Source organism: Borostomias antarcticus, assembly GCF_949987555.1.
Source record: "Borostomias antarcticus genome assembly, chromosome: 16".
Classification (NCBI taxonomy): Eukaryota; Metazoa; Chordata; class Actinopteri; order Stomiiformes; family Stomiidae; genus Borostomias; species Borostomias antarcticus.
In genome coordinates this window covers 7,107,276-7,134,694 of record NC_140249.1, presented here as the reverse complement: position 1 = coordinate 7,134,694, position 27,419 = coordinate 7,107,276, and the positions used below count along the sequence as shown (strand labels likewise).

Below are 27,419 nucleotides of genomic sequence, written 5' to 3'. Positions count from 1 at the left end.
AAATTTCGTTGATTACAAACAATTTGGAAATAGGCTACCTATTTATGTTATGTATATGCCGTAGCTGAGGCCTTTACAATATGTAGGCGTAATATTTTGCCATAGTCGACTTATTTGGATTGTTGAATTTGGCTGCAGAGGTTTAGATGCCCGTCAGATTATAGGCAAATTTGACAATTCTCTGATTTGCGTGATAGAGTCCGGTAGGCTAGAGCTAGAGGCTGGCTCCTCTCTCCTCGGACAGTTGTGTGGTCTAACAAGTAGGCTACGCTATAAGGCTATCTTAAAATGAAAGTGAAATTAGGCTACTGTTACACTAAACACATTTGTACCCCGTTACTTGCAAACAATTCGAAAATACCAATTTATTATGTTAGGGATATATGACACATAGACGTGGCCTTTACAAAATATATTATTTTTCCATAGGGTAGGCTACATATTTAAAAGTGGTGAATATGCCTAGTGGCTGCGCTGCGCTTATGCCAGTCTGAATTGGCCTCATGACGGTTCTCAAATGTGCGTACACGGTCTCAGACTTGACTTGAGATTTGGTCGCAGTCTCCGCTCACGTCCAAATTGATACATGCCGATCTTGTCTTGAAAATGACCGTACGCCCAGTTTTCCGTCGTACGATCGCTTAGTACATGAGGGCCAATATGGCCAGGCAAACACACATACACGCACGCACACACGCAAGCACGCATAAACACACACACACATACAGTACATGCACAGTTACACAACTACTCTCATTTGGACAGAATGGGGCCAGGCAAACACCCCCCCATCCCCAAACACACTCTCTCTCTCTCTCTCTCTCTCTCTCTCTCTCTCTCACCAGTATCCCCAGGCTGGTGGAGTAGAAGGGCGAGGTGAAGTCGATGACACGGCTCCGGGCCGAGTTGATGCTGAAGGAGGTGACCGCCATGTCGGCGGCGCCGCCCAGCAGGTCCCCCACCAGGCCCGTCCAGCGGCCCGAGCCCGCCAGCGCCCCGTACATCCCGTCGCCCACGATGTACAGGTCGAAGGTGAAGCCCATGTCCTCCGCCAGCTTCTCCAGCAGGTCGATGCAGTAGCCGTAGCAACACTTGCGCAGGTCGTCGGGCAGTTCTGGGGGAGGGGGGTGGTCGGTGGTGAGCGTATATTCTTACTTGTTTGTGTAAAGTGTTTTGTGTGGGTTTGTAGTGTCTTCTTTTAAGCTGCACCTGAATTGCCCTCAGGGAACAATAAAGATTTATTGAAGCAAATTGAATGTCGATGCATTTAAAACGGCTCCAGCTCCGGGCTGCTGTGTGCGCACTCTGGAACTCTGGAAACACACCTGATTCAGCTGATTAAGGACCGCTGGCGAGCAGCTGGGTAGTAGAATCAAGCACGCTCGGTCGCGGTTGGACACAAAGCCGCCAGGCGGGTTTTAAAGTGATCGTGCGATCGCCCTCTCCCAACCAATCAAGGCTGCGTGATCAGGCCAAGCTCTTGTGTGGTGTAATGGAAATTTTGGCTTTCAGAACTAACTACCCTGCGCTTTCGTTCTCAGCCTTTTGTTCCTCAAACCTATACCCTACCTCCTGTTACTTCTTGTTTGCAACCCCTTACCTTTTGATCATTCAAGCCTTATGACAGGATGACATCACCAGGGGGGACACACCCCTTTCCTTGTTGTCTGAGAACCTATGACCTCCCATTGCTTCATATAACAACCCATTTGATCATTGTTTCATTGACTCTAACAACCCATTTGATCATTCTGTCTCACATGTTCGCTATTGTTGATGATGCTTAATGATGAGTTAGCCAATCGGATCTTAGAAACATCATATCCGGTTATACCATTGAATATAAGGGCACGCAAAACAAACTGACCTCACTTCTTCTTGGGAAACACTGTTCCTTGTGTTCCGTTGGGAAGTCTTATCGATACTGTCTGTTTTGGCTAATAAACCAGATTGAACCTTTTGAGCGAACCTCGGCAAATCCTTTTACTTTCGATAGTTACATCAATTTATTCTATTACAGTGGTTGTGTCGGCGCTAGTGAGGTGTGTTCGTTCGTTGGCGTCTGGCTACGGTCAGAGGACCGTAGGTAAGGTTCACTCACCCACGCCCTCCCCCAGGTCGGCAGCGGTGGCGTTGGGGTTGTGCAGCTGGGCGAACAGGCTCTGGAGCAGGTCCGAGCGGTTGGTCCTGGGGTCCAGGCACAGCTGCCCGGCCGGACACAGCCCGTCGTCGTCCACCTCCCGCGTGAACACGAACGGGTGCTCCACCAGCGTGACCACGCGGAGCCGGTGGCCCTCCACCGACAGCCCCGGCCTCCAGCGGCCTCCTCCGGGGGCGCCGTCGCCCCCCTGCCCGTCCCCTCCCCGGACCCCGGCGCCCTGCTGGGCCTGCCCCGGGCTCGACCCCGGGCCCAGCCCCGGACCCAGGGCGCCCTCCTCCAGCTCCAGCCTGCCCCTCGTCCACTGGCCCACGGTCACCCAAGCCGGCTGGCCCAGCGCGCCCCTCTTCAGGCTCCAGACGTGGAAGAGCTGGGAGGAGAGGACGCGCGAGAGGGCAGGCTCCACCTCGATGAGCCCTGTGGCGCCGGTGAAGGACGTGTTGGACAGGAACCTTGGAGAGGGAGAGACGGAGCAGTCGATGTTGTCAGATTTGACCGCCAGATCTTCACCAATGACTGATATGAGCCGAGCGGTCAGAACCAAGGCTCAGACAGCTGAAGCCTCTCATGCACACGGCAACGTTCTACACAGCAGTTACTAGAAGTGACTACAGATCCTCCGACGTTCTATACAGCAGTTATAGAGCCAACTACAGATTCTCCAACATTCTATACAGCAGTTACTAGAACCGACTACAGATTCTCCAACGTTCTACATGGCAGTTACTAGAACCGACTACAGACTCCCCAACGTTCTACAAGGCAGTTACTAGAACCGACTACAGATTCACCAACGTTCTACATGGCAGTTACTAGAGCCGACTACAGATTCTCCAACATTCTACACGGCAGTTACTAGAACTGACTAGATTCCCCAACTTTCTACACGACAGTTACTGGAGCCGACTACAGATTCCCCAACGTTCTACACAGCAGTTACTAGAACCGACTACAGATTCCCCAACGTTCTACACAGCAGTTACTAGAACCGACTACAGATTCCCCAACGTTCTACATGGCAGTTACTAGAACCGACTACACTTTCCCCAACGTTCTACACGGCAGTTACTAGAACCGACTACAGATTCCCCAACGTTCTACACAGCAGTTATTAGTACCGACTACAGATTCTCCAATGTTCTACACAGCAGTTCAATCAATCAATCAATACTTTATTTGTATAGCACATTTCATATCCAGAGGCAACACAATGCGCTTTACAGAGAACAAGGGAGGTGGGCATACGACCCACCCCTACATATTCCAGAGGGAAGAAAAAAAACAGTAATCACCCGGGGGCCAGATAAGTGAGCTGTAAAAATTCTTCCCTGACCCCTCTCAATAAGGCGATCGAGCAAGCTCCAGGAGTATGTTTGTCTACCGGCTAAGAACATTTATAAAGCATTACATTACATTAAATTACATTTCAGAGTAAGAGAGGCTAAAAAAGCATCATAGGAGAGACATGGCAAATACTGGTGTGTGTTTGCTATGGAAGTGGGCTGGTGTATGTCTGTGTGTACGTGTGTGTGTGTTAACTAAATGCTACGACATCCACAGCAGACACAGGGGTATCTATCGGACTCAGGGTGGTCTGCTGGTGACAGTGGGGCATCCACTGGACCTGGTTAGAAGATAGGAGGGAGAGAGAGAGGCACTAGGGAGAGGGAAGGCAGAACAGGGTTAGTAGCACACAGAGCCATAAAAGCAACACAGATATTAAAACAGGCAACCTGGAGCAAGCTCCTGGAATATATTTGTCTAATGGCTAAGAACATTTATAGAGCAATAAATTACATTCAATTAAATTTCCAGAGCAAGAAAGGCTAAGAGCATCAGGTCCAGACCTAAGCCGGATGTGGACTGATGTGTGTCTGTGTGTACGTGTGTGTGTGTGTGTTAACTAAATACTACGACATCCACAGCTGACACGGGGGTATCTATCGGACCTGAAGTTATTAGTACCGACTACAGATTCTCTGATGTTCTACACACGCCCAAACTGTGGATGGTGAAACTGCAGGAGGTTGGATGCGTGCAGTAACATGCAACCTTCTCCAGCTTGTTATTGTACATTAATGCAGAGGTCTGCAGCTGTCTGGCCATCCGCCGCGTCGTTGCTATTCCTCTCACTCTCCACGCCGACCCACCAAATACATTCATCTTCAATCATCTTTATTAAACCAGGTTCTTCTTCTTCTTCTTCTTTGTTTGGGTAGGTTGGTAGATTCGTCCTCTCCCCCCAGGTTCAGACCTATTGAGATCCAAATCTCTTTTTCAAGAGCAACCTGGCCAAGCATGGCGGCAGGATGAAGAGTTTCATACACACGCATACATTCAGCTCAAAAGGGCCATACAGTCAAAATGCAGGGAAGCCAAATAATCCTATTTCAATTAAAACATTTACATCAATCGTTTCTAAAGACCATGGCTTTAAATTCATTTAGAGTGACTGGATCCTAGATCCATAATTGCCATTTTTTCTGGTCAGAAAGACATAAACAACAGGGGAGTCTACCCAGAATGCACTTATACATTCCAATGACTAAGCCAACGTATTGACAGAGCAGGCCACTTACAGTATACAGTGATGAGAGAGAGCTCTACAATATGTACTGTACACATACAAGATTCAAAACCATTTCTTTAATGGATGAAGTTCACCAGCAGTCACACTCCCTGATCACCCATTTACACAGGCAAGGGAAGGAGAAGGGGGGGGAGATTGATGGAGAGGGGAGAGAGACTGAAAGAGAGGGATAGAGAGAGCCAGCAGGAAGAAAGGAGCAAATGAGAAGCTATTTCCTCAGCTGACCCAGATGTAACCTGTGACGGTGGCATAATTAAACAGCCAAACATCACCACCCACACAATCCCCCGTAGCTAGACGAAGCAGCCTCCTCGATACAGTGTGTGTACTGTATGTTATGGGGCGGCTCAGTGGTAGAACGGGTTGTCCAATGAACGTAGGGTCGGCAGTTCGAATCCCGCCTCCTCCTGTCCACATGTCGAAGTGTCCTTGGGCAAGACACTGAACCCCAAATTGCTCCCAATGAGCAGGCTAGCACCTTGCATGGCAGCTGGTGTGTGAATTTGTGTGTGAATGGGTGAATGAGAGGCCATTGTAAAGCGCTTTGGATAAAAGCGCTATATAAGTGCAGTCCATTTACCATTTACCATGTATCTATCTGTCTGTCTGTCTGTCGTTGGACTATGACTGACCATGAGGGAATTGTTTGGTGTGATGCCGTAAAGAGATTATTGGGTCGGGTCTGGGATGGGGATGGGGGGGGGGGGCGTCGTCAAGGATGTTGGACGGAGATTAGGGATTCTGCGGGCGCTGTCGGAGCAGTGGGGCCGTGCGGGGCTGCTTCGTCTAGCTGCGGGGGATTGTGTGGGTGGTGATGTTTGGCTGTTGAATTATGCCACCGTCACAGGTTACATCTGGGTCAGCTAAGGAAATAGCTTCTCATTTGCTCCTTTCTTCCTGCTGGCTCTCTCCATCCCTCTCTTTCAGTCTCCCGCCCCTCTCCATCAATCTCCCCCCCCTTCTCCTTCCCTTGCCTGTGTAAATGGGTGATCAGGAAGTGTTACTGCTGGTGAACTTCGTCCATTAAAGATGGGGAGGGGAAGAACGGGTAGAATGACAGTGAGTGTCATTAACCCCGCCTCCCGGTGGCTCTGTGCGAGCTGGAGTCTGGCCGCTCCGCCGCGCTGCCCAGCGCATACTGAGTGTGTCCAGGAGTGTTCCGGAATGCTTTGCCGAAAGCAGTTGATTCAGGGTGTGACACTACAAACACACGCACACACACACACACACACACACACACACACACACAGGCACATGCGGTTGCACACAAAGATGTGCGTGCGCACACACACACACATGCCCAGACGCACACACACACAGACGCACACACAGACGCACATGCATACACACACACACACACACACACACACACACACACACACACACGTAAGCATGATTTATGCGTTTTGATTCGTGTCCACATTGGCGCGTATTTCATCATCTGTGTGTTCAATACAGCTGGGGTGGTGGATTGTGGGTGAATCACCCTGATGGGAGCCCTTGAGTATGGCTGAGTCATCACTCCGGCACTAGACACAAGACATATACCCACTCCCAACCCTAGAATGGGGCTGCGTCATCAAACTAGCACTAGAGATAAGACATATACCCACTCCCAACCCTAGGGTAGCTGGCCCCACTTAAGCCAATCGCACCCACACACCACTCTAGGAGAGAGACCTGATCCCCGTCCGTCTGTCTGTCTGAGAGAGAAGTGTTCTGGAAGTGAGACCTGCGCTGGTCTCTCCATTGTCAGAGGAGACAGGCGGCCCGTGAGTGATGAGGCCACTAAACCAGGCAGCTGGGATATCTCTCCTCCTCATCGCTCCGTCTCTCTCTCCCTCCTTCATCACTCCATCTCGCTGAGTTGGGAAGAAGTTGTCGCCCCCCCCCCCTCCACTTTTAATCGGAGATGGAGTCAGCTTGGCAGCGGGGCCTGGGAGATGGAGACGGACTGGCTCGGATCTCTCTTCTAGATAACCACACCATCACTCTCTCTCTCTCTTTCTCCCTCCCTCCCTCCCCCTCTCTGACGTAAAGGGAACGAGCACTCGGGGATTTAAGACTCCGGACCAACAGAAGCCGTCGTCAGCGCGTACGATGCATATTTGCATTCCGCCATTGTTTGCGCTAAAACCCCCGGGGGGGTTAAAAGCTGCTTGGAATATGAAACGGTAAAATGGTACATCATTCTTCCTCCTCCTCTTTCTCCCTCTGCGCCTCACCCACCCTCCCTCCCTCCCTCTCTCTCTCTCGGTCCCCAGGGCTGTTAACGGCCTTTCCTTGCCTTTCATGTGAGAGCCTGTTACTTTCCAGAGCTGCTGTTGATAAGGTAGTGAGACTGCATCCCCATGGCGGCCGAGCAGAGATAAGCATCAGGTTCCAGAGGTGAGATGGAACCGAACCCAGCCTCGGCCCCCAGCGTGCGCGCACACACACACACGCGCGCGCGCACACACACATACACACACACGCTCACAAACACACACACCGAGCGGAGGGGTCGCGTTTATCACGTCCACGAGGGATGAGGAGACTGTCGTGGGGGGAATATCCTGTTTCTGGTTTGAGGAGTGTGTGTGGTAATTGTGTGTGTGTGTGTGTGTTATGTGTGTGTGTGTGTGTGTTGAGTGTGTGTGTGTGTGTGTGTGTATGTGTGTGTGTGTGTGCGTGCGTGTTATGTGTTGTGTGTGTGTGTGTGTGCGTGTTTACCTGGCCAGGTACTGCCCGGAGGAGGGCAGCTCGTGTCGGTTGGGCTTGTCATAGCAGTTCACCATGTTCTGGATCAGCGCCAGGTCGGGCCTCACCATGGTGGCCGCCGTGACGGCCCGTCCCACCAGCTGCAGGGCGTCCCGGATGTAGAGGCTGACCGGCTTGCGTCCGACCTCGCCGTAGGCCAGCAGGCCCGGCGGCCCGGCGCCAAGCGTGTGCAGGGAGTCGGGCGCCTGCGGGAGGCCCATGACCCAGCGCAGGGCGGGCAGCGCGGGCGCCAGGCGCTGGGCGGCGCGCAGGACCGCCGAGAGGCACTCGGGGTCAGCGCCCAGGAGCAGCACCCAGGAGAGGGGGGCGGGCGAGCGCAGCAGGCGGCCCGAGAGGAGGCCCAGCACCTCCTCCTCCCGCCGGTCCTCCTCGCCGCCGCCGCCGGCCTCCTCCCCTCCGCTGCCCCTCCTCCGCCCCGCCCTTCTCCCCTCCTCCCCGCTGCCGCCCAGGTGGGTGAGGTTGACGGTGACCCAGAGGCGCCAGGCGGAGCCCCCTCCCCCCCCGCCCTCCTGCAGGCGCCTCAGCAACCCCTCCCCCCCCTCCTCCCAGCCGGGGCAGACCACCGCCGCGCCGCCCGCTGGCCCCCCCTCCACCCGGCCTCCGCCGCCCCCGTCCCTCTCCGCTGGCCCCTCCCCCCGGCCTTCGCCGCCCACGTCCCTCTCCGCCCCCTCCCCCCCGCCGCGCAGCACGGCCGAAAGCAGCTCCCCCAGGCTGGACGGAGGAACACGGGCGGACATCTGCAGGTGGAACCGGTTCTACAGGAGAGGAAAGGAGAGGAGGGTAGGGGAGAGGAGAGGAGAGGAGAGGAGGGAGGGAGAGAGAGGAGAGGATAGAGGAAGAGGAGGGGGGTGGAGAGAGGGAGAGGATAGAGGAGAGGAGAGAGGGGAAAAGAGGAGAGGAGGGGAGGGTAGGGGAGGGGAGAGGAGCGAGGGAGAGAGAGGATAAAGGAGGAGGAGGGGGGTGGAGAGAGGGAGAGGATAGAGGAGAGGAGAGAGGAGAAAAAAGGAGGGGAGGGTAGGGTAGGGGAGAGGAGGGAGGGAGAGAGAGGAGGAGGAGGGGGTGGAGAGAGGGAGAGGATAGAGGAGAGGAGAGAGGAGAGGAAGGAGGGAGAAAGAGAGGTTAGAGGAGGGAAAGGATAGAGAAGAGAGGAGGAAGGGGGAGAGGAGGAGGGATAGAGGAGCAGATGGGGGGAGAGAGGCGGATGGAGGAGAGAAGAGGAGGGATAGAGAGAACAGATGAGAAAGGGAAAAGAAAGGGAGCAGAGAGAACAGAGAGAAAGAGGGATGACACAACAGAGTCAAGAAGAGGGATGGAGGGAGAGAACACCAAGAGAATGGAGGGATGGAGGGGAGTTGGGGGAGCGGAGGGAAAGAGAGAACAGATTTGGGGGGAGGGATGGAGGGACAGCAGAGAAGGGAAGGAGGGAGGAGAAAGTAAAGAGAACAGTGCTGTGATTAATAGATGTGACCCAACCAGCGACACAGAGCTACAGTGTACATCCCTTAGCAGGCAAATACAAGCCACAGAACCTACAAACAAGACCCAAACACAACAACAACAACATCAACACAATCAACAAATCACAGTTTCCAGGTTTTACTCATTGCAAAGGTCAGGTTTATTCAAGTTAGAAGGCTTTGTGAAATACACCACTGGTCGGTCTCTCTCTCTCTCTCTCTCTCTCTCTCTCTCTCTCTCTCTCTCTCTCTCTCTCCAGTGTGAACCTGTCAGGATAGTGAGGCTGCCCTCCAACCCGAAACCAACATGAAAACAATCTGAAAACAGTTGCGTGCGGACGCTGCAGGGCGTTTCAAACTCTGCGGGTGATAGAGAAACTATATGGCCAAGGCCAATTATGCCGATACTGACTGTGCCAAACCCCCCCCCCCCCCCCCCCCCCCCATAACTACCCCACCCAGCACCGTAGGCAAGGTCGAACTGACACTGCATATGTATAAAGTACCTCAAACCGTACAGCTGAAAATGTCTGAAGATTTACTTCGTCTTGACACTCGCCCACGAGTTACGAGTCCGCCACACACACACACACACGTTGTAACATTGTAATGGAAATGTCCCACCGAGGGGAACAAAGCAAACGGAAACCGTCCGTGCGACTCGGTGTCCTTGAGTGTCGGTGTAGCGATCCCTCGGAGGTCTCCGGAGACGTGAATACATGAAAACAGAACGTCAGTACGTACTGAGTATATATACACGTGAGTGTCCCTGGGGGGTCTATGCTCGTGGGTGGGGGGAGATGGGCGACTAGCGGAACGTTTGAACACAGCAGGGGGGCTGGGCTGTGCGCAGTAGGGAGCAGGTGTGTGTGTGGGGAGGGGGGGAGAGGGGGGGGGGGGGGCGCTCTATAAGGTACTGTACCTGTGTGAGCAGAATGATATTCAACATATTACTGCCGACGCGCCAAGTCTGTCTCACAGAGTCGTGTCGTAATGCCACGAACACGCAGTCCTACTACCAGCTTCCCCTGCTGCTCCTCCCTAGACATGTGTGTGTGTGGTTGTGTATCTCATTGTGTGTGTGTCTCATTGTGTGTGTGTCTCATTGTGTGTGTCTCATTGTACAGTATGTGTGCGTGTGTGTCCCTCAAGTCTGAGTAGTGGAGGTGCATACCTGATAAGTGTGCCTGGTGAGTGTAGGTGTGTGTGTGTGTGTGTGTGCGTGTGTGTGCGTGTATATACTGTAGGCACACTAACATCTGAGGCAAGCTTACAGGAGGTGTCAGCAGTATATCAGCTCTGCTTAAATCCACACCTGCAACCCTGCTCCGCTCGCTGGCAAAGGCACAGCCTTGACTGAGCCTCTCTCCGGGATAGACATGAAAACACACACAAACAAGCTGCCTTTCACAGTGCCCAGTCAATCCTGAACTCTTTGAATAAGCTACCAGTGCCAGAGCACTCCAGCAAAAGCCTGCAGGGATACGCGTTTGCCTGTGGATTGTAGAGTGTGAAGTCTTTGTGTGTTTGTGTGCGTGTGTGTGTGTGTGTATGTGTGTAGTTTTTGTTAGATTGGATCCCCATTAGTTGCCACCAGGGAAGGAACTATTCTTCCTGGGGTAAACATAAAAAATACACACATCAACATACACTATACAAATACTGAACAATGTTACCCAGAGTGCACAAGCCCGTCACTCCCCAGATCACCCCTTACCCATTCTGAACCCTCTCACACTCAAGGCATTATACTCAAGGCATAATGTATTCAAATGATGAAATTCCCAGCCATATAATACAAAACAAAAAACAGCAAGAAAACTGCCAGGAAGGAAGGCACTTAGTCTCGCAAAATAGAACAGATAGAACCAAGCAAGCTAAGCAAAACAAAACAAAACAGGATAACTAGAAAGATAATAATGGGCCTCATTCACGAACAAAGTTAAAGGAGTAGTAAAGGGAAAATCATGTTTATCCTTGTTTTAAGGTTACTTATGATCATGGTTCAGATCAAAAAGTTGACAAAACTAGCACTTTTGAAAAAGTCTGATAATTGCTCTATCACCGTTTTGGTCATACATTGGATGTGGGTGGGCACCGTGAAAAATCATTCAAAAAACATGTTAAACATGTTAAACACTCAATTTCAATATCGCTACTAATCGTCATCTGTCCCAAGTTGTTCAGAAACCTGCCCCAGATATTGTCCTTCATTTCAGTGTCCTTGTAGTGCTTAGCTTCTTATCACACAAGGTTGGATATTGCTCTACCAAATGGTTATAAGCTTGTCTGAAGAGATACGGATCGACATTTCCTTTACTATAGTGAGTTGGTAGTAACTTGGTGATCAATGGAAAGTGATCAATGGAAAACCAGTCAATAGGCCTATGCAACTGCAGCTATTTCGATGTGTTGGATGCAACAATGAAGTGCTGAATACAATTTGATTTGTGACACTTTGTAGCAAAGTGGTCAGTGGAGCATCTGGCTCGTGATGACTGAATGGAAATGATTGACATGAGGGTTTTTATTTTCTGCAAATTTTCATTCCAAACTGTTTGGAATGCATGGAATGCTATTTTTTGTACCGCGCATGGTGTGAAAGCTTTGGCCGCGGAAATTTAATTAGGCGAAATTCTCATTTTATTTTCGCAAATTATTTTCGCTTTTCTGAAAACAACTTGAGTGGTGGCAGCAGTTGCTTTGTGACATTTAACTTTTTGAGCTGGAGCTGTCTGAATCTGGTCATGCTTTCCCATACAAACAATTGATGGAATGTTCAGAGTGTCAGTTGTGATTTGAACTTGGGTGCATTGAGTGGGTTAGAGACACACGGTCTTCGCTGGTGGGTGCATGGAGATTGCCCGGAGGTCATTGCACTGCCCCTGACCGGTTCTGACCTGAGGGGGCGGAGTCTCGCCACCACACCACTGTCCACGCCACGGACCCCACAAATCAGCCCCTGAGTGGGTTAGAGACACGGTCTTCGCCAGTGGGTGCATGGAGATTGCCCGGTCCATAGTAGTTCTAGCAGTAGTTGTTACATACAGCTGCAGCAGCTAGCCCACCTCACATTTTCTCCAGGAAATGTACTTTCTAGATTGTTTTGTTGCTTTGTCTTTGGGACGTGACCTATCCTGCAAGTGATCACTGGACCTCAGCTCCTCTACCTGTAAATAAACCTAATGATGACGCTATCTCACCCTCAGAAGCTTTTTTCAGCCTCCTGCCATTAGGCCAACCTTACAGTGCCCTTCTCCGGTATCAGCTTTCACTGAACGTGTTGGCTAATACCATCCCATGCATCTTACTGACGCTGCTAAATATGACAGGTGGAGTCTGGTCTTTAGATTTTCGTTTGGGCATGCTGTGTTAACAGCTGTGTATTTTATAGCCTACAATTTTGTAGAATGTAGGCTATTGTATATTGTACTCTATCACATTGACATTTTGCACTGTTATGTTTCGCTGTTTATGCACCAAGGCAAATTCCTCATAGTAGGAAGCCTACGTGGCTAAATTCAAATCTGATTTTGATTGCCCATGCTGGATTCCACCTACAGTCCTCTGACTTACCAACACACCTGACACAAACCCACCTAATCCATTATGCTATTGAAAAGTTGGCGAGTTGAGAGATGACCGGCAATCATTCTGAGAAGTGACATCGGCGCACGGCCCTGTAGTAGCACGTCCTTATATGGGGATGTCGGGGAGTTTACCTATGCTAATTGAGGTGTACGGCCAATGAGCAACCATGGGATTCATGGGAACCATCAATTTGCGAAGCCATGGGATTCATCATTATGAGAAGGCAAGTGCGAACTCATCGAGCCAGTGACGAAAACGTGAATCAGATGGGAGCTTTCTTTAGAAACCTTAGGAAGACATTTACGAACAGAATGAGGCGGTTCCAGTTGGGTTTGTGTTGTGTTGTCTGGGGTGCCATCTTCCCTCTGCCCAGGCTCGTGACCAGATTGACAGCACCTGCTGATGCTGAGTGGCCGCACCTGCGCTCGTCACCCCCCAGAGGCATAAGAGTGAGCTGGACCCTTCAGACAGGGCCGGTGTGCCATTCTACAACCCAACTGTGTGTGTTGCTGAATTACAGCCCAGTGCTGTGTGTTTGCTTACAGCCTTTAGTGCTGTGTGTGTAGCCAGGTGGGCTACAGTTCCTTGGGAACGTGAAGTGTTTAAGTTAAGGTGTTTATTTGCTCTTCCAGGTTTGGGCTGCTTTCTGTTTGTTGCTTCCTAATTTTGTGACATTTATGACTTTGTTATTTGTTGTTACGGTCATTTATAAATTATTTGGTTGTCCGACCAGCTCTTTTCTGTGACTCCCCTTTGTTACCCGGTTGGTTTATAGGTTGTTGTTGTTTTCATGTGTTACATCCTTGGGGGCTATCCATAGGCAAGTAACAGAGGCCAATTGAGACCAAGAGATACATCCAAGATATTAATGATACCAAAAGACATGTACATTCACAAGAGTATGGCTTACTGTAGTTTAACGTGTCTAACAATGTATATACATGTTAAACTAAGCCAAAAACAAACCTATTTCTTACTTAACAATTTTGTTTAAAACTCGCTTTGCTAGTCGAAAAAGGGCATATTCCATTGAGTAGTAGTGTGTGTGTGTGTGTAGTAAGTCCATTATTTATGAAGCACCTTTCTAAAGCAGAGTTGCAAGGTGCTGTAGCGTTAGCTGAGCCCCAGAGATAGATCCAGGACTGTGGAGTCAGTCAGGCATCTGAAAGCTTGTTCCTGATTTAACTAGAGGGGTTGGAAAGGGAGGCAGCAGAACCTCCAGTCTTAGCAGCACAATGCCAGGAATGAGGACCTGTCTGCTCAGGGAATCCTTAAAACACGCAGAAATACCTGAGGATTCGGAGGTGAGCCAGACACAGGAGCGGTGTTAAGGTGCGAGTCACAGCTAGAGCACTGGATGTCTTTCATCTCTCTCTCTCTCCCTCTCTCCGTCTCATTTTCTTTAATTATCTCTCTCGTTCTCTCCCTCCCTGTCTCTTTCTCTCTCTTTCTCTCTCCCTCCCTCTCTCTCTGTCTATCCACAGCTAGAGCCCTGGATGTCTTACCTCATCCCTCTCTCTCTCTCTCTCTCTCTCTCTCTCTCTCTCTCTCTCTCTCTCTCTCTCTCTCTCTCTCTCTCTCTCTCTCTCTCTTCCTCTCTCTCTCTCTCACACTCTGTCTATCTACAGTTAGAGCCCTGGATGTCTCTCATCTCTCTGTCTCTCTCTTTCTCCATCTGTCTATCCAGAGCTGGAGGCCTGGAATCCCTCATGTTGAACTTTTCATTTTTTGACGTTGTGCTCATGAATCATTTGTGTCTGACTAAGCAGCCAGGAGGTGTGAGGATCTCAGAGAGGTTCCAGCTGGCGGCGCCTGGCTTTGCCTTCACGTCTAGCTCTAGGCTAAAGCAACAATTATAAATGTTTCACCGGGCACTTTTATCCCGCGGATTCACAGGGATTGGTGAGATATGAGAGGTGTGAAAGGGGTGTGTGTGTGTGTGTGTGTGTGAGAATCACACCCCGGGGATGGGTTTGAAAACGGAAAATGTATGATGCATATCTTTACACACACACCCACACTTGTGTACTTTCACCTCTTTGTGAGGACCGCCTAAACCTAACCTTAGCCCTAAACGCGAATTCCACTCAATATATATATATATAATCTAAATATAACCTTTGACCCCTAACCCTAATACTGTATCTGTCACTTCAATTATATGAATGGGGTGACTGCTCTTCTAACTTTTTGCTACTCCCTGATTGGTTCATTTTCACTACCTGTGGGGTCACAGGGGTCAGAGAGCAGAGAGTTTAGTGCTGAGACAGGTTTCCTGTCAGAGCCTTCGGAAAGTGTAATCATTACAGTCGAATAGATTCATATATACAGTAAATTATATCTACAGGAGAGTGACTGGACTTTCTATGACATAGGGACGCAGGGGCCAATTCAATTTATTCAAACCAACAGCATAGTCTGGAATATTATGCTCTATCACAATTACATCTTACTGAATGAAACACTGTCAAACTAAAATAAAACTTGCAAAATTCATATTTTCTTGCTGTCGCCGATAAACAATCTTGACTGAAAAAGGCTGTCGCAGACAGAAAGGGTTATTTGCAGTTTAGATATCCTCCACAGCATTCTTCTGTTTCCAGTCTGTTGGTTACCAGGCAGTTACCACAGGGTTGTGTGATTATGCAAAACACAATTGTTTAATTTACTCGTAATTTCCTTGTGTCTGGAGGGTAAGAATAACGGGTGCGGCGTTAATCTCCTTCCACCATGGAGCTGTGGTCTGGGGCGAAGACGCACAAGAAATAATACACACACACACACAACCAAGTACAGTACTACACAGAAATAAAAGAGTTGTGTGGCCATCAGCCTCTCAGGCCAGTAAATGAGTGCACACACACACACACACACACACACACACACACACACGCACCCACGGGCCAGTAAATGAGTGTTTTTATCTGAGCCCTGCAGCCCATCAGACCACAGAGACCGGCTAGATCAAAAGCAGAGATACACACTGGCGGGTCCCACTGCAGAACTGGTCACATCAGGTCCTACTAAGTACTGCAGAACACACTGGCGGGTCCCACTACTGCAGGCCTGGTCACAGCAGGTCCCACTACTGCAGGCCTGGTCACACCAGGTAACACCAGCATGTAAAGCCAGGGAAAGCTCTGCGGCCTGATTCTATCTGCCCGGAGCTTATACTCCATGCCGCGCCTGCCTTGAAGTCCTGGTTAAGAGCGTTCCTCTCTTCCTGCTTGCGCCAACTCAAGATCCCCAAAATCTGGAGAAGCGCCCTAGTTATCGCCATCCCTAAGCCGAACAAGCCTGAAGGGGACCCCAAGAGTTATTGCCCTATCTCTCTGTTATGTAAGCAGGCGTCTCATCTACACTATGCGTCGAAACAATCATCAACCCGCTGCTCCCACAGGAGCAGGCCGGGTCCCGACGTGGGAGATCAACTGTAAATCAAGTCACTTTGATGGCTCAAGACATGGAGGACAGCTTTTCGGCCAAAAAGAAGGCCGGAGCCGTCTTTATAGACCTGACGGCTGCCTACTGTACAACACTGTATGGCACCGCGCCTTCACCTACAAGCTGCTCCACCTGCTGCCGGACAGGCACATGGTCAGCATGATCATGGAGCTTGTCCGAAACCGCAGCTTTACCCTCACCACTGGTAGCGGACAGCGAAGCAGGTTGCGAACGGTGTCCCGCAGGGATCTGTCCTGGCCCCCCTCCTTTATAACATCTACACCTGAGAGCTGCCGAACACAGTCTCCAGGAAGTATGCCTACTCAGACGACCTTGTACTGGTCCAGTGACTCCACTGGAGACTGGCAGGCTGTGGAGGAGACCTTGAGTCAGAACATGCAGACAAAGAAAGTGTCGGCGGCCTTCCACCTTAAAGGAGTAGTAAAGGGAAAAATCATGTTTAGCCCTGTTTTAAGGTTACTTATGATCATATACAGTACAATGGTTCAGATCAAAAAGTTGACAAAACTACAGTAGCACTTTTGAGAAAGTCTGATAATTGTTCTACCACCGTTTTGGTCATACAATGGATGTGGGTGGGCACCGTGAAAAATCATTCAAAAAAACATGTTAAACTCTTAATTTCAAAGACAAAAAACTCCCCGAGGTGTTAGTTGGCGTCATATAATTCATATAATTCGCCATAAAGTAAGATTCTAGTTCATCTGGAAAGGCTTTTTTAAATATTTAGCATATAACTATTTAGTCACAGCACATACGTGTGTAAACATCCGCAAACTAGGTAGCCTAGCAACATAAACAATAACAATAGCTACCGTAAGTAGTTCCGCTTCCTGAATCCCCTCTGCGGATTTATTTACACATCTACAAGGGTCTCGCAATACAAGTCAATGGATGGACACCAATTACCCCCTCGGTGAGCTTCTTGTCTTTGAAATTGAGAGTTTAACATATGTTTTTGAATGATTTTTCAAGATGCCCACCCACATCCATTGACTAGTTTTGTCAACTTTTTGATCTGAACCATTGTATATCATATTGTAACCTTAAAACAGGGCTAAACATGCATTTTCCCTTTACTACTCCTTTAACAACAAGGAAGCCAAACGTGAGCTCCAAATACACATCGATGGAACACTCCTGCCATGCTGCGCCGAACCAACCTATCCATGTCAATCAGAGTTACTGCCTACATCTCCAATAGGGCGAAGGACCCAACTTACCTACAGTACTGTATGTCCTCCAAACAAACGGGAGTGGAGAATCAACATTCACTGCCAAATTAGGAAGGGCCGTCCTAAAGATGTTGGATTGGTTCTGCAATACAGGTTTTTTTCAGTCTCTCAAATAGGTTCAAATCACTTTTAGCAATGAAACCTGGACGAATGTCTTCAGTCTCTAGTTGAGCGCAGCGTTTAGAGACCGACTGTCAACAAACTTGGTCCAAATCAGGTTTCGCGGCAGGTTGCCGTCACGTCTTTAAGATTGAGTTACATATACAAAGCCTGTCTAAAGCAGGAGAAACACATAGACAGACAAACAGTGGGCCAGCTTTGTGGCGTGATCCAGCCGTCAGCTCCGCCCACAGGGGCCCCGGGGGAATGCACACACACCACAGGAAGAGGATGTCAGGAACGCGCTTTAAATACAGCTTGAATTGATGGGGATTTAAACGGCTGCTCACTGCCACTTCCCCTAATCTTTCATTTTAGGACACGCCGTTTGGCAGTGAGAGGTCTGGCTGATAAAACAAGTTGTGTCCATTAAACATAAGGACCTTGTTAGTTCCTCCAAGAAGGGGGGGGGGCGGGTTATGGGGTCGTAAAAACATCCTTTGTGATCCGAAAGAGAACGCCGCCATAAACTCGCTGGCTGTACGAAAAAGCAGGAGGGACACTTCAATATCAAACCAACCATAACAAGATTGTATGTGTGTCTCTGTGAAAAAATGTGTGTATGTATGTGAGAATGTGTGCGTGTGCTTGTATATGTGTATGTATGTGTGTGTGTGTGTGTGTGTGTGTGTGTGTGTGGGCGCAGTGCGTGGGTGGTGTGTCTGTGCGTGTGCCGTAATTCATAAGCTGTTTTTTATGGAATATTGTTCTCAGCACAGCTCCAAATTAATTTGAGTGATCAAGGAGCGGCGTGCTGTGGTGTTTCCCCGGAGCGTCGACAGTCACGGCGGCAGCTCGCCCGCTGTGATTGGCTCCAGGATCACACGCTACACAGACGGCGGTGTGGGATTGACCTTTTCTGAAGGCTTTAACACAAAATATAGTCTTCTGCAGTTTAAAGGTGCTTTCGTCCAATCTGAAACAGCTTTTAAGACGGGAGTGTGATCAATTAGAGGCTAACGCCATGAGAGACCCAGCTGTTCTGGAAAGTCCCGCTTCTACAGTAGTCTCTAACTGTTGGACGATGATCAGACGAGCTGTTGTCCGAGTCTGAAGTCATCTATCCGAGGTCGATAGAGTCAACTGAGGATTTAGGCTGCTCCATCCATGCCTCTGAGACAGCAGACAGGCCCTGTGTGTTGGGCTTTCAGAGGACTGGGATGGCCAGGCCGGTTTATCTCCTCTGCAGCAGAAGCAGTGGCGCGCTATTCCGTCCTGCCGCGCGTCCCTTTGATCCACATATATATTTATATAGAGAGATTGATAGACGGAGATAGCGGCGCCAAACAGAGATATGGGCTGTGTGTATTTACGTTACGATCCACCCCATCGCGTCGGCACCGCCCCGAGGCCTCTCACGGTTTACACAGTCGCAGCACGTACCGTTATTTGCTGAACAGGGACTTCAGTTCATACAAAAGATGTTTTTCTTTCTGCGCCTGAGAGAATGCTAGCGGCTTTATCTTTCGGGCGCCTCCACCGTGCGAGCGGACCGCAGCGGCGATAGTGACAATCGGCCATAAAGAGGACAGTAGACACGGCAGGGCCAGGGGAGGAACTCAGGCGGGGTAATCTTAAATTAGGATTGCCGGTGTAATCTAATTTACGGCCGTGTGAGTCATCTCTCTGCGGCCCACGCATTCGGATCACACAGATAAGACGGTTTGAACACTTCTCATCTAAAGCTCTCCCGCTCTCTCACTACTGCCCCCCCCCCTCTCTCCCGCTCTCTCACTACTGCCCCCCCCCTCTCTCCCGCTCTCTCACTACTGCCCACCCCCCTCTCTCTTTTTATTTAACATCTCTCTCTACCTCTCTTTCTCTCCCTCTCTCCCTCTCTCTAATGTAGATAGGTAGGTACATACTACTGTACTTTACTGATCCCAGGGGGGGATTGCACATACATATCTTACCCTTTCTCTTTCCCCTCTATGTTTTGCTGGCTCACTCTAAACCTAACAAGCGGCGGATGATTGAGGAGCCGCGTATCAAATCGCCGTACTGTAGGCCCTAATCAGGGGAAAATGGAGCTTTTAAACGGGCCGTTTCACATTGCCTGGCCGCACTGGGTCTGTCAGGGTGTCAAATGGCCCTGCACCAGTGTGTAATTTGATCAGCCGGCAGCGGAGGCGTGATGTAATGTCAACATTATTCAGTTACCCCGCCGAGTGGCACCGAACTCTCCCTGACACTAATACTAATTCTGCTGTGATGTCATTAACCTTAGCCGCCACGGGGCCGCCGCAGGAAATGGGAACTGCAGAAAAGGGAAACGGGAGACACGTTTTGTTGCGGCACCTGCATCAGACCTCCCATAATAAGGTGTTTGGAGCTTTAGGGAGCGCTGCATGTGGGTTTGCTAGTTCCATCAGGCCGGGGCCTGTGTGTGTGTATGTGTGTGTGCGTGCGTGATAGACTTCCTGATAAAAGATCCCTCTACTTCAGCTGAATACTGAAACTTTACCTAAGCCTCCATTAAAGGAAATCATTCAACTCCATTCAACTGTGTGTGTGTGTGTGCGCGCATGTGTGTGTGTGTGCATGTGTGTGTGTTTGAGGTTATGGATGGGGATATTACCTGCCCTGATTTGGACCAACCATCAGAGCTCTCCACTCTGAGTCCCAAATATCCCCATTTTATCTCAATAAAAGAAGGTGAGAAGAGAGAAAGGAGAGGGGAGGTAGATAAAATTGAGAGATAGAGACAGAGAGAAAGTGTGAGTGAGTGAGTGAGTGAGTGAGTGAGTGAGAGAGAGGATACCTATACTGTATCTGTATCCAGGTTCATATGTATGACAAACTGCAGTTGTTCCCAACAGAAGTGCAGCTCTCTGAAGCACTGTGTACATAAGCAATGAGAGTCTATTTGAGGTAAGAGAGTACGTAAAATCAGACATGAACACCAGTGGGACATTGCTTTGAATATTCCAGACACACACACACACATCGCGCACACGCATACACATGCACACACACGCACACACACAAAATCTCATGATCTCAGCAAAGTAGCAGGCCACTACAAGCCAATCAAAGACTTCCCTTCATCCCACAGCTCTTATGACGTCATCAGACGGGGACGGCATGTGCGCGTCCTCGATTCCCTTATCAGTCATTAGAAGGGGTAATAAGGGGTGTGTGTGTGTGTGGGGGGGGCAGGCGGAGGGAGGGGGGTGCGGTTAATTAGAAATCACACAGGAAGTCTTCTTATCAGTAATGAAGTCACAGGAGTCATACATTCACGCAGGAATTACTGAATAAAACATTAACGCAAAGTGATAGATAACATGTTTGGACCAAGCGTGTGTGATTGAGCATATGTGCGTATGTGTCTGTGCATGCGTGTGTGTGTGTGTGTATGTGTGTGTGTGTCTTTTGTCTGCGTGTCTGTGGAGTGTCTCTGTGAATGGACACAGCGGAGGTTCTGATAAGCGGGTTCCTCTGAGGAGTGATAACGGAACACGGAATGTTCCGGAGGCGGAACAATGCTCTGAGGGTTCCGCTCTTCAAAGTCACCTTCCATTCAGATGCACACAAGATACCACCTGCATGCCTCAAGTATGAAAGTGACCTTTAGGTGCCGATGGTAATTTCCTTCCTGTTGGCAAACACCTGTGATTATGTGGTCTAAGCTTCTCTCTAAGCGGTGTGTGTGTGTGTGTGTGTGTGTGTGTGTGTGTGTGTGTGTGTGTGTGTGTGTGTGACTGAGGTTCTGTGGTCCACATTAATCTAATGTACACGCTGACGAGGGCCGGAGGGCTGGAACGCGTTTGTTGTTTGCTGCTACTATGCATTAAATGAAGAATATACTTCCGTATTTTGTGAGTGTGGATTTTCCCCTTTCTGATTCTGCACATTTTAGAATCGGCACCCGTTAAGAATCCATGTCTTGTCGGTTGAGCGTGCCATATCCTCTGTTCTACATTAATCTTCCAACTAAAAAGCCGAACATGGCTACCGGTCTGCACGTTTGTGTGTGTGTGTGTGTTCTCTCCCTGTTTGATATGCGAAGCGGCATTTGACGTGTTGATTGATGTTGATTGAAACACGTAAAGGGCATCAAAGAGCAAAGAGAGCTTGCTGAAACACACACGTACACACACACGCTCACACACACACACGTACACACACACGCTCACACACACACACACGTACACACACACACACAAGTACTGTACACTGCTCCTTCCTAGATCGTCAAAGATAGCAGAGGAGAGTGTGTGTGTGTGTCATATTTATAATAACCATAATTTATGAAATATAACAGATAATCTTGTAGAGATTAGTGAATTCATTTTGATTAGCAGTAGCGTTTGATTAACTAGACTTCAGTTCATCTTTTCCCCAGGTGTCCATCTGCATAGCAAATAGTCTGCTTCTACTCCCTACTGCTCCCTAAGCTAGAGTGTGTGTGTGTGTGTGTGTGTGCGTGTGTGTGTGTGCACGTGTGTGTTATGTGTGTGTGTGCACGTGTGTGTGTGTGTGTGTTTGTGTGTGTGGTACTGCTGTACTCTAGTGAGATATTGACCTCTGAGCCAGTGAAGGTGTTCATTCACTCATTAATAATTAACATTATTGATCAATTAAGTAGGCTATTATATTATCATCTTTTACTTTTATGTAAGGAAATTAAAAATTAAAAAGTACTTAATTTATGATGTATGTGTTTTATCTTCAATCAATACAATAATGCCACAAATGATGTGTCTGCTGTCTGTCTTTCTGATGATTCCCTCCAAAACTCGTCAGTGTATGAAGTCGATATGCAGCAGGACCCAAGGAAGTGTAGCATTGACTGTGAAACTGAGAAAATGTACTGTATGTATTGACTAATTTTAACATTATGTCATCATATGCTATCCTATTTTGCACTAGCATTTTCTACTTGCTCTTTGTACTGTCCTGTCTCGTCCCTGCACCCTGTCCAATGTTGTCTCCATGTTATGCACCACGACCAAAAGCAAATCACTAGTATGTTGAAAACCCTACAATGGCATTAAAACAAGTTCTGATTCTGATATATCTGTAGTAGGGATGCACCGATCCGATATTTAGATCGGGTATCGACCCGATATTGAATGAATGAAAAAAAAACACGACCCTCGATAGTGCCGGTGCAGAGTTGAGGAGATTTGAAGAAAGAGGCGGTTTTTGGCGAGTGGTTTCTAGCAGTGTTTTAGTGAGTGTGTTTTAGTTTCTAGCAGTATGTTAGTGAGTTTTGAGTCGGGTTTCATACAATGTTTGTCAGAAAATGTCACGAAGATCATCTATGGTGATCAACCCACCGAAAAGGTTCATTGAGGAAGAATTGAGGAAGAAGACATTTCTTCTGAACTATGGTATGTAATGTTATCTCTAGCTAACGTTAGCTTGTAAAACTCTGTAGCTTGTATGGTTTTGTAACAAAATCTACCACAATAATTTATCTCAGGATGAATAAAGTTACCTCAGTATGAATATAGTTCATGTTATCTTATTACATCTCAATTATTTGTAGCATGCCTTCTGCCAACGGGGCTGCAGAGAGCCAACCCAGTTGCTCTGGAGGTGGTGGTGGTGATGAAGTGTTTTCATCTGAACCAGGGTATGTAACATTAGTAAAATTGCAGTCTGTAGTAAGTTAGTACAGCTAGCTTGTAAAACTCTGTAGTTTGTATGGTCTTGTAACAAAATCTAGGCCTACCGCAAGAATTTACCTCAGGAGGAATAAAGTTACCACAGTATGAATAATTCCATGTTATCTTATTACATCTCAATTATTTGTAGCATGCCTTCTGCCAATGGGGCTGAGAGCCAACCCAGTTGCTCCGGAGGTGATGGTGGTGATGATGAAGTGCTTTCATCTGAACCAGGGTATGTAACGGTAAAATTGAAGTCTGTAGTAATACAGTGTGTGTGTGTGTGTGTGTGTGGAACCATATGATCTATATTGTGTAATGTTGTTTGTCATCAATTGATGCTATTTATTGAGTTATGCATATGCATTATAGATACTTACAATAGCCTACCTGAGAACACCTGTCAAGGAGAGAACATTTACCTAGATACTGAATGTTTACCTGAACACCTAGCACTTAGGGCTCAGGTATCAACCATGTCTACCTGAACACCTAGCACTTAGGGCTCAGGTATCAACCATGTCTACCTGAACACCTAGCACTTAGGGCTCAGGTATCAACCATGTCTACCTGAACACCTAGCACTTAGGACTTAGGTATCAATCATGTCTGAGTGCACACAGGGCTAAAGTGGGAGGCACATATTTCCATTACCATTTCCAGCTGCAGGCGGATATTGATATCACTTTCTTATTATCCACTTTTAGGATGTCTTCTGCTGGGACAGAGAATGGACACAGTCGGGTCCGTAGGCTCAGTCGAGGCCGTGGAGGTGCTGGCGATGCTCGTAGCCGGTCACCACATCACCCTACAGCATGGGGAAGTGAGGCGGAACCTGACATAACCCCCCCAGCAACCCAGGTTCCTCCCCAAAAGAAACCCTGGTGTCCAACCACCTCTCAATGTAGGAAGACCATCGCCAGGGGAAATCTTCTCACACTTTTTTGATGTGAATATCATCAACCTATTGTGTACAAACACAAACAAAAACCCTGCGAGAAACAAAGCCAAGGGCAAGAAGTTCATCTGGAAGGACAGAAGTGGAGGAGATGAACAAGTATCTGGGCATGTTGCTGTACATGGCGCTGGTGAAATTGCCGAAGATTGACTTCTGGCGGAGGAGCAGCATTTTTCACATCCCTTTTCCTGGCACTGTCATGCCCACAGACCGGTTCACGGCCATCTCGGACAACCTCCACATGAGTGACCCTGAGGAAGATGCCCAGAATGACGCGAAGAAGTGCACAGCGGAGCATGACCCTCTCCACCGCCTCAAACCCCTGCTGGAGATGATGAGGAACCGCTGCATGAGCTTCTATCATCCAAAGCAGCACATCTCTGTAGATGAGCGAATGGTTGCTACAAAGGCACGGGTGGGCATCAAGCAATATATGAAGGCCAAGCCCACTAAGTGGGGACTTAAGTTTTTTGTCCTCGCAGATGTCAACGGCTACCCAAAAGTGGATCTGTACATCTCTAATCTGTAGTATAGTGCCGCGTGCTGATACTGCTGTGTTAAACTTACCTGATCTACAAGTGGCCTTCTCAAGTCTCTTAACTTAAAGGGGCCACGCCATCGAAAACGCATTTCCATTTACGCCATTACACTTTACAAAAAATACAGAATTATTTTTCATACCTGCACCTACTTGATCCACCATTGCTAAGGGTTAGCCTAGTAGTACAAGACAATATGTCTTCCGCTGGCAAACCTTTAAAATAATTGGAGAAGGCATCCAGACGATCCATATTCCTGACACCGCTGTCACTTTCTGCCAAAAAAGATCTTCACTGAGATCTGTTAAGAAGACTATGGGGTTGTTTCAAGCAGAAGTGAATTAATAGTATTAAGGGCCAAGGGCCTCCAACAGGTGGGCGTAGCGGCGTGCGGGATGGCGCCGGGATTATTATAGACTCTAATAAAGTGTTTCAGTAAATGATGATCCCAGCAGCTCCAACTGGTCTCATTGAGGAGCTGCATGACAAACTGCATCTACAAACCCTCTCTGTCCTCCTCCTCTCCCTCTCTCTCTCTCTCTCTCTCTCTCGCTCTCTCTCTCTAGCCCTCATTTCAGGAAACGTACCGTGTGTCACTCCGATAACATGCTTTTACGCAGAAATTAAATCCTCCTTGCGTGTGGGCTCCGTCCAGCCCCCCCTCCCCTCCCTCTCTGACGTGTTTATGGTGGCTGCTCAAAGTGAAAAGGTGGTTGGGATTGGGTGGAGAGTCGTGTGTGTGTGTGTGTGTTGGCAGGTGTGTGTGCCTCAAAGGCGAAGGCTTGCCACTCTGAAAGGTAGCATAACATTGGGGGGGGGGGTTGGATTATCAGATTTAACATATGCTGGAGAGAGATGGAGAGGGAAGACGACAGAGAAAGAGGGATTGAGAGAGAGGCAGGTGATTCAGTCCCTTCAGAGAGATAGAGAGAGCGTGAGAGGAAGGGAGAGAGGCAACCTTTAGAGAAGGCTTGACACGGATGACATTTACGGCTCTGAGCTTCAAATATTCCATTCCTAAACATCAGTTCCGGGAGAAATTCTGTGCTCCAGACAGTTTTGTGTTCTCTAAGACAACAAGGTTCTCTTTGTGAATGAATGAAAACACAATCATAAACAACCTTTAAAAAACAGTTATGGCAGACTGCCTCCTCAATAAAAATCCTCTAGTGCTAATGTTATGAGTCAGTGATTCCGTGACAGCAGCTGGAAATATCTGGGAGGTGCTTAGGAAGGAGGAGCCTAGACATTAAAGGAGAGGAACAAGGATGCCAAACATTAAAGTGGGCAAATGAAATGCTGATTGAATTTCCTGCGCTCTCGCGGCACTTCCACAGACCTCCTCAGAGTTCTACAGGCCTCCATTCAAGCTCCCCTCTGCAAGACCAGCTGGGAAATGGAGAGAGGTAGAGTTAAAGGAGAGGTAGAGTTGAAGGAGAGGTAGAGTTGAAGGAGAGGGAGAGTTGAAGGAGAGAGAGGTAGAGTAGACGGAGAGGTAGAGGAGAGGTAGAGTTGAAGGAGAGGTGGAGTTGAAGGAGAGGGAGAGGTAGAGTAGACGGAGAGGTAGAGGAGAGGTAGAGTTGAAGGAGAGGGAGAGGTAGAGTAGACGGAGAGGTAGAGGAGAGGTAGAGTTGAAGGAGAGGTGGAGTTGAAGGAGAGGGAGAGGTAGAGTAGACGGAGAGGTAGAGGAGAGGTAGAGTTGAAGGAGAGGGAGAGTTGAAGGAGAGGGAGAGTTGAAGGAGAGGGAGAATGGACAGAGAGGTAGAGTAGACGGAGAGGTAGAGGAGAGGTAGAGTTGAAGGAGAGGGAGAGTTGAAGGAGAGGGAGAGTTGAAGGAGAGGGAGAATGGACAGAGAGGTAGAGGAGAGGTAGAGTTGAAGGAGAGGGAGAGGTAGAGTAGACGGAGAGGTAGAGGAGAGGTAGAGTTGAAGGAGAGGTAGAGTTGAAGGAGAGGGAGAATGGACAGAGAGGTAGAGTAGATGGAGAGGTAGAGTTGAAGGAGAGGTAGAGTTGAAGGAGAGGGAGAATGGACAGAGAGGTAGAGTAGATGGAGAGGTAGAGTTGAAAGAGAGGTAGAGTGGAAGGAGGGGGAGAGTTGAAGGAACCGGAGGCAATCATACTGGATGCCTGCATTCACCACAACCGCCCCCACCCCCACACACACACACACATACACAGCTTGGCACAGTCGGAGAGATGGGACTACACACTCCTACAACCCTTGTCTCTTTGCTCGCACAAAGTGTTCTATGGTGGTCAGGGAAAAGATCCGGCACACACAGGGAGATTCAGGAAGAGCTTCTTTCCGCCATCCGGCTCCTGAATGACTATCTACACCCAGAGGAGCAGGATACCTAGTGTACATAACACAACCACTTACAACGCCATATCATACAAGTCCAAGTGCTCAGTCCAAGTCCTGGTCAGGGACCGGACTGAAGAGCATCTGTTCTGCTTTTCTTATTGGGCTATTTTGGGAGGAGAGAACATGCAAACTCACACAGAAAGGCCCAGGAGACCTTTTTACTGTGTGTGTGTGTGTGTGTGTGTGTGTGTGTGTGTGTGTGTGTGTGTGTGTGTGTGTGTGTGTGTGTGTGTCGCATGTGAGCGATTTTGGGGTTCAGTGTCTTGCTCAAGGACACTTTGGCATACTGCCGGGAGCTGGAATCTATGGAGGGTGATTCGTGCCAAAATTAAATACAATACACACATTGAAATACAATACACGATATTGAAATACAATACACATGTAACATGAATACAATACAAAAATGCTTTGTATTTCAATGTCGGTCAGGAATATTTGTGCCAAAATGAAAACAATACAACCGTATTGTATTTCGCAGTGTGTATTGTATTTCAAAGTGTGTATTGTATTTCAAGGTGTGT

The 27,419-nt window shown here is 48.6% G+C and overlaps 1 protein-coding gene across 1 annotated transcript in view; it reads right to left on the bottom strand.

Annotated features, from left to right (window-relative positions):
- The window catches only part of LOC311319509 (glutamate receptor ionotropic, NMDA 3B-like), a gene marked incomplete at both ends in the record, with an annotated part of 68,839 nt that overhangs the window by 24,664 nt on the left and 16,756 nt on the right, over window positions 1-27,419 (bottom strand). Inside the window, 3 exons of the mRNA XM_084451068.1 lie at window positions 843-1,114; window positions 2,102-2,610; window positions 7,461-8,263. Of these exons, the coding sequence (XP_084307194.1) occupies window positions 843-1,114; window positions 2,102-2,610; window positions 7,461-8,263 (1,584 nt within the window). The remainder of the gene's footprint in view (window positions 1-842; window positions 1,115-2,101; window positions 2,611-7,460; window positions 8,264-27,419) is intronic.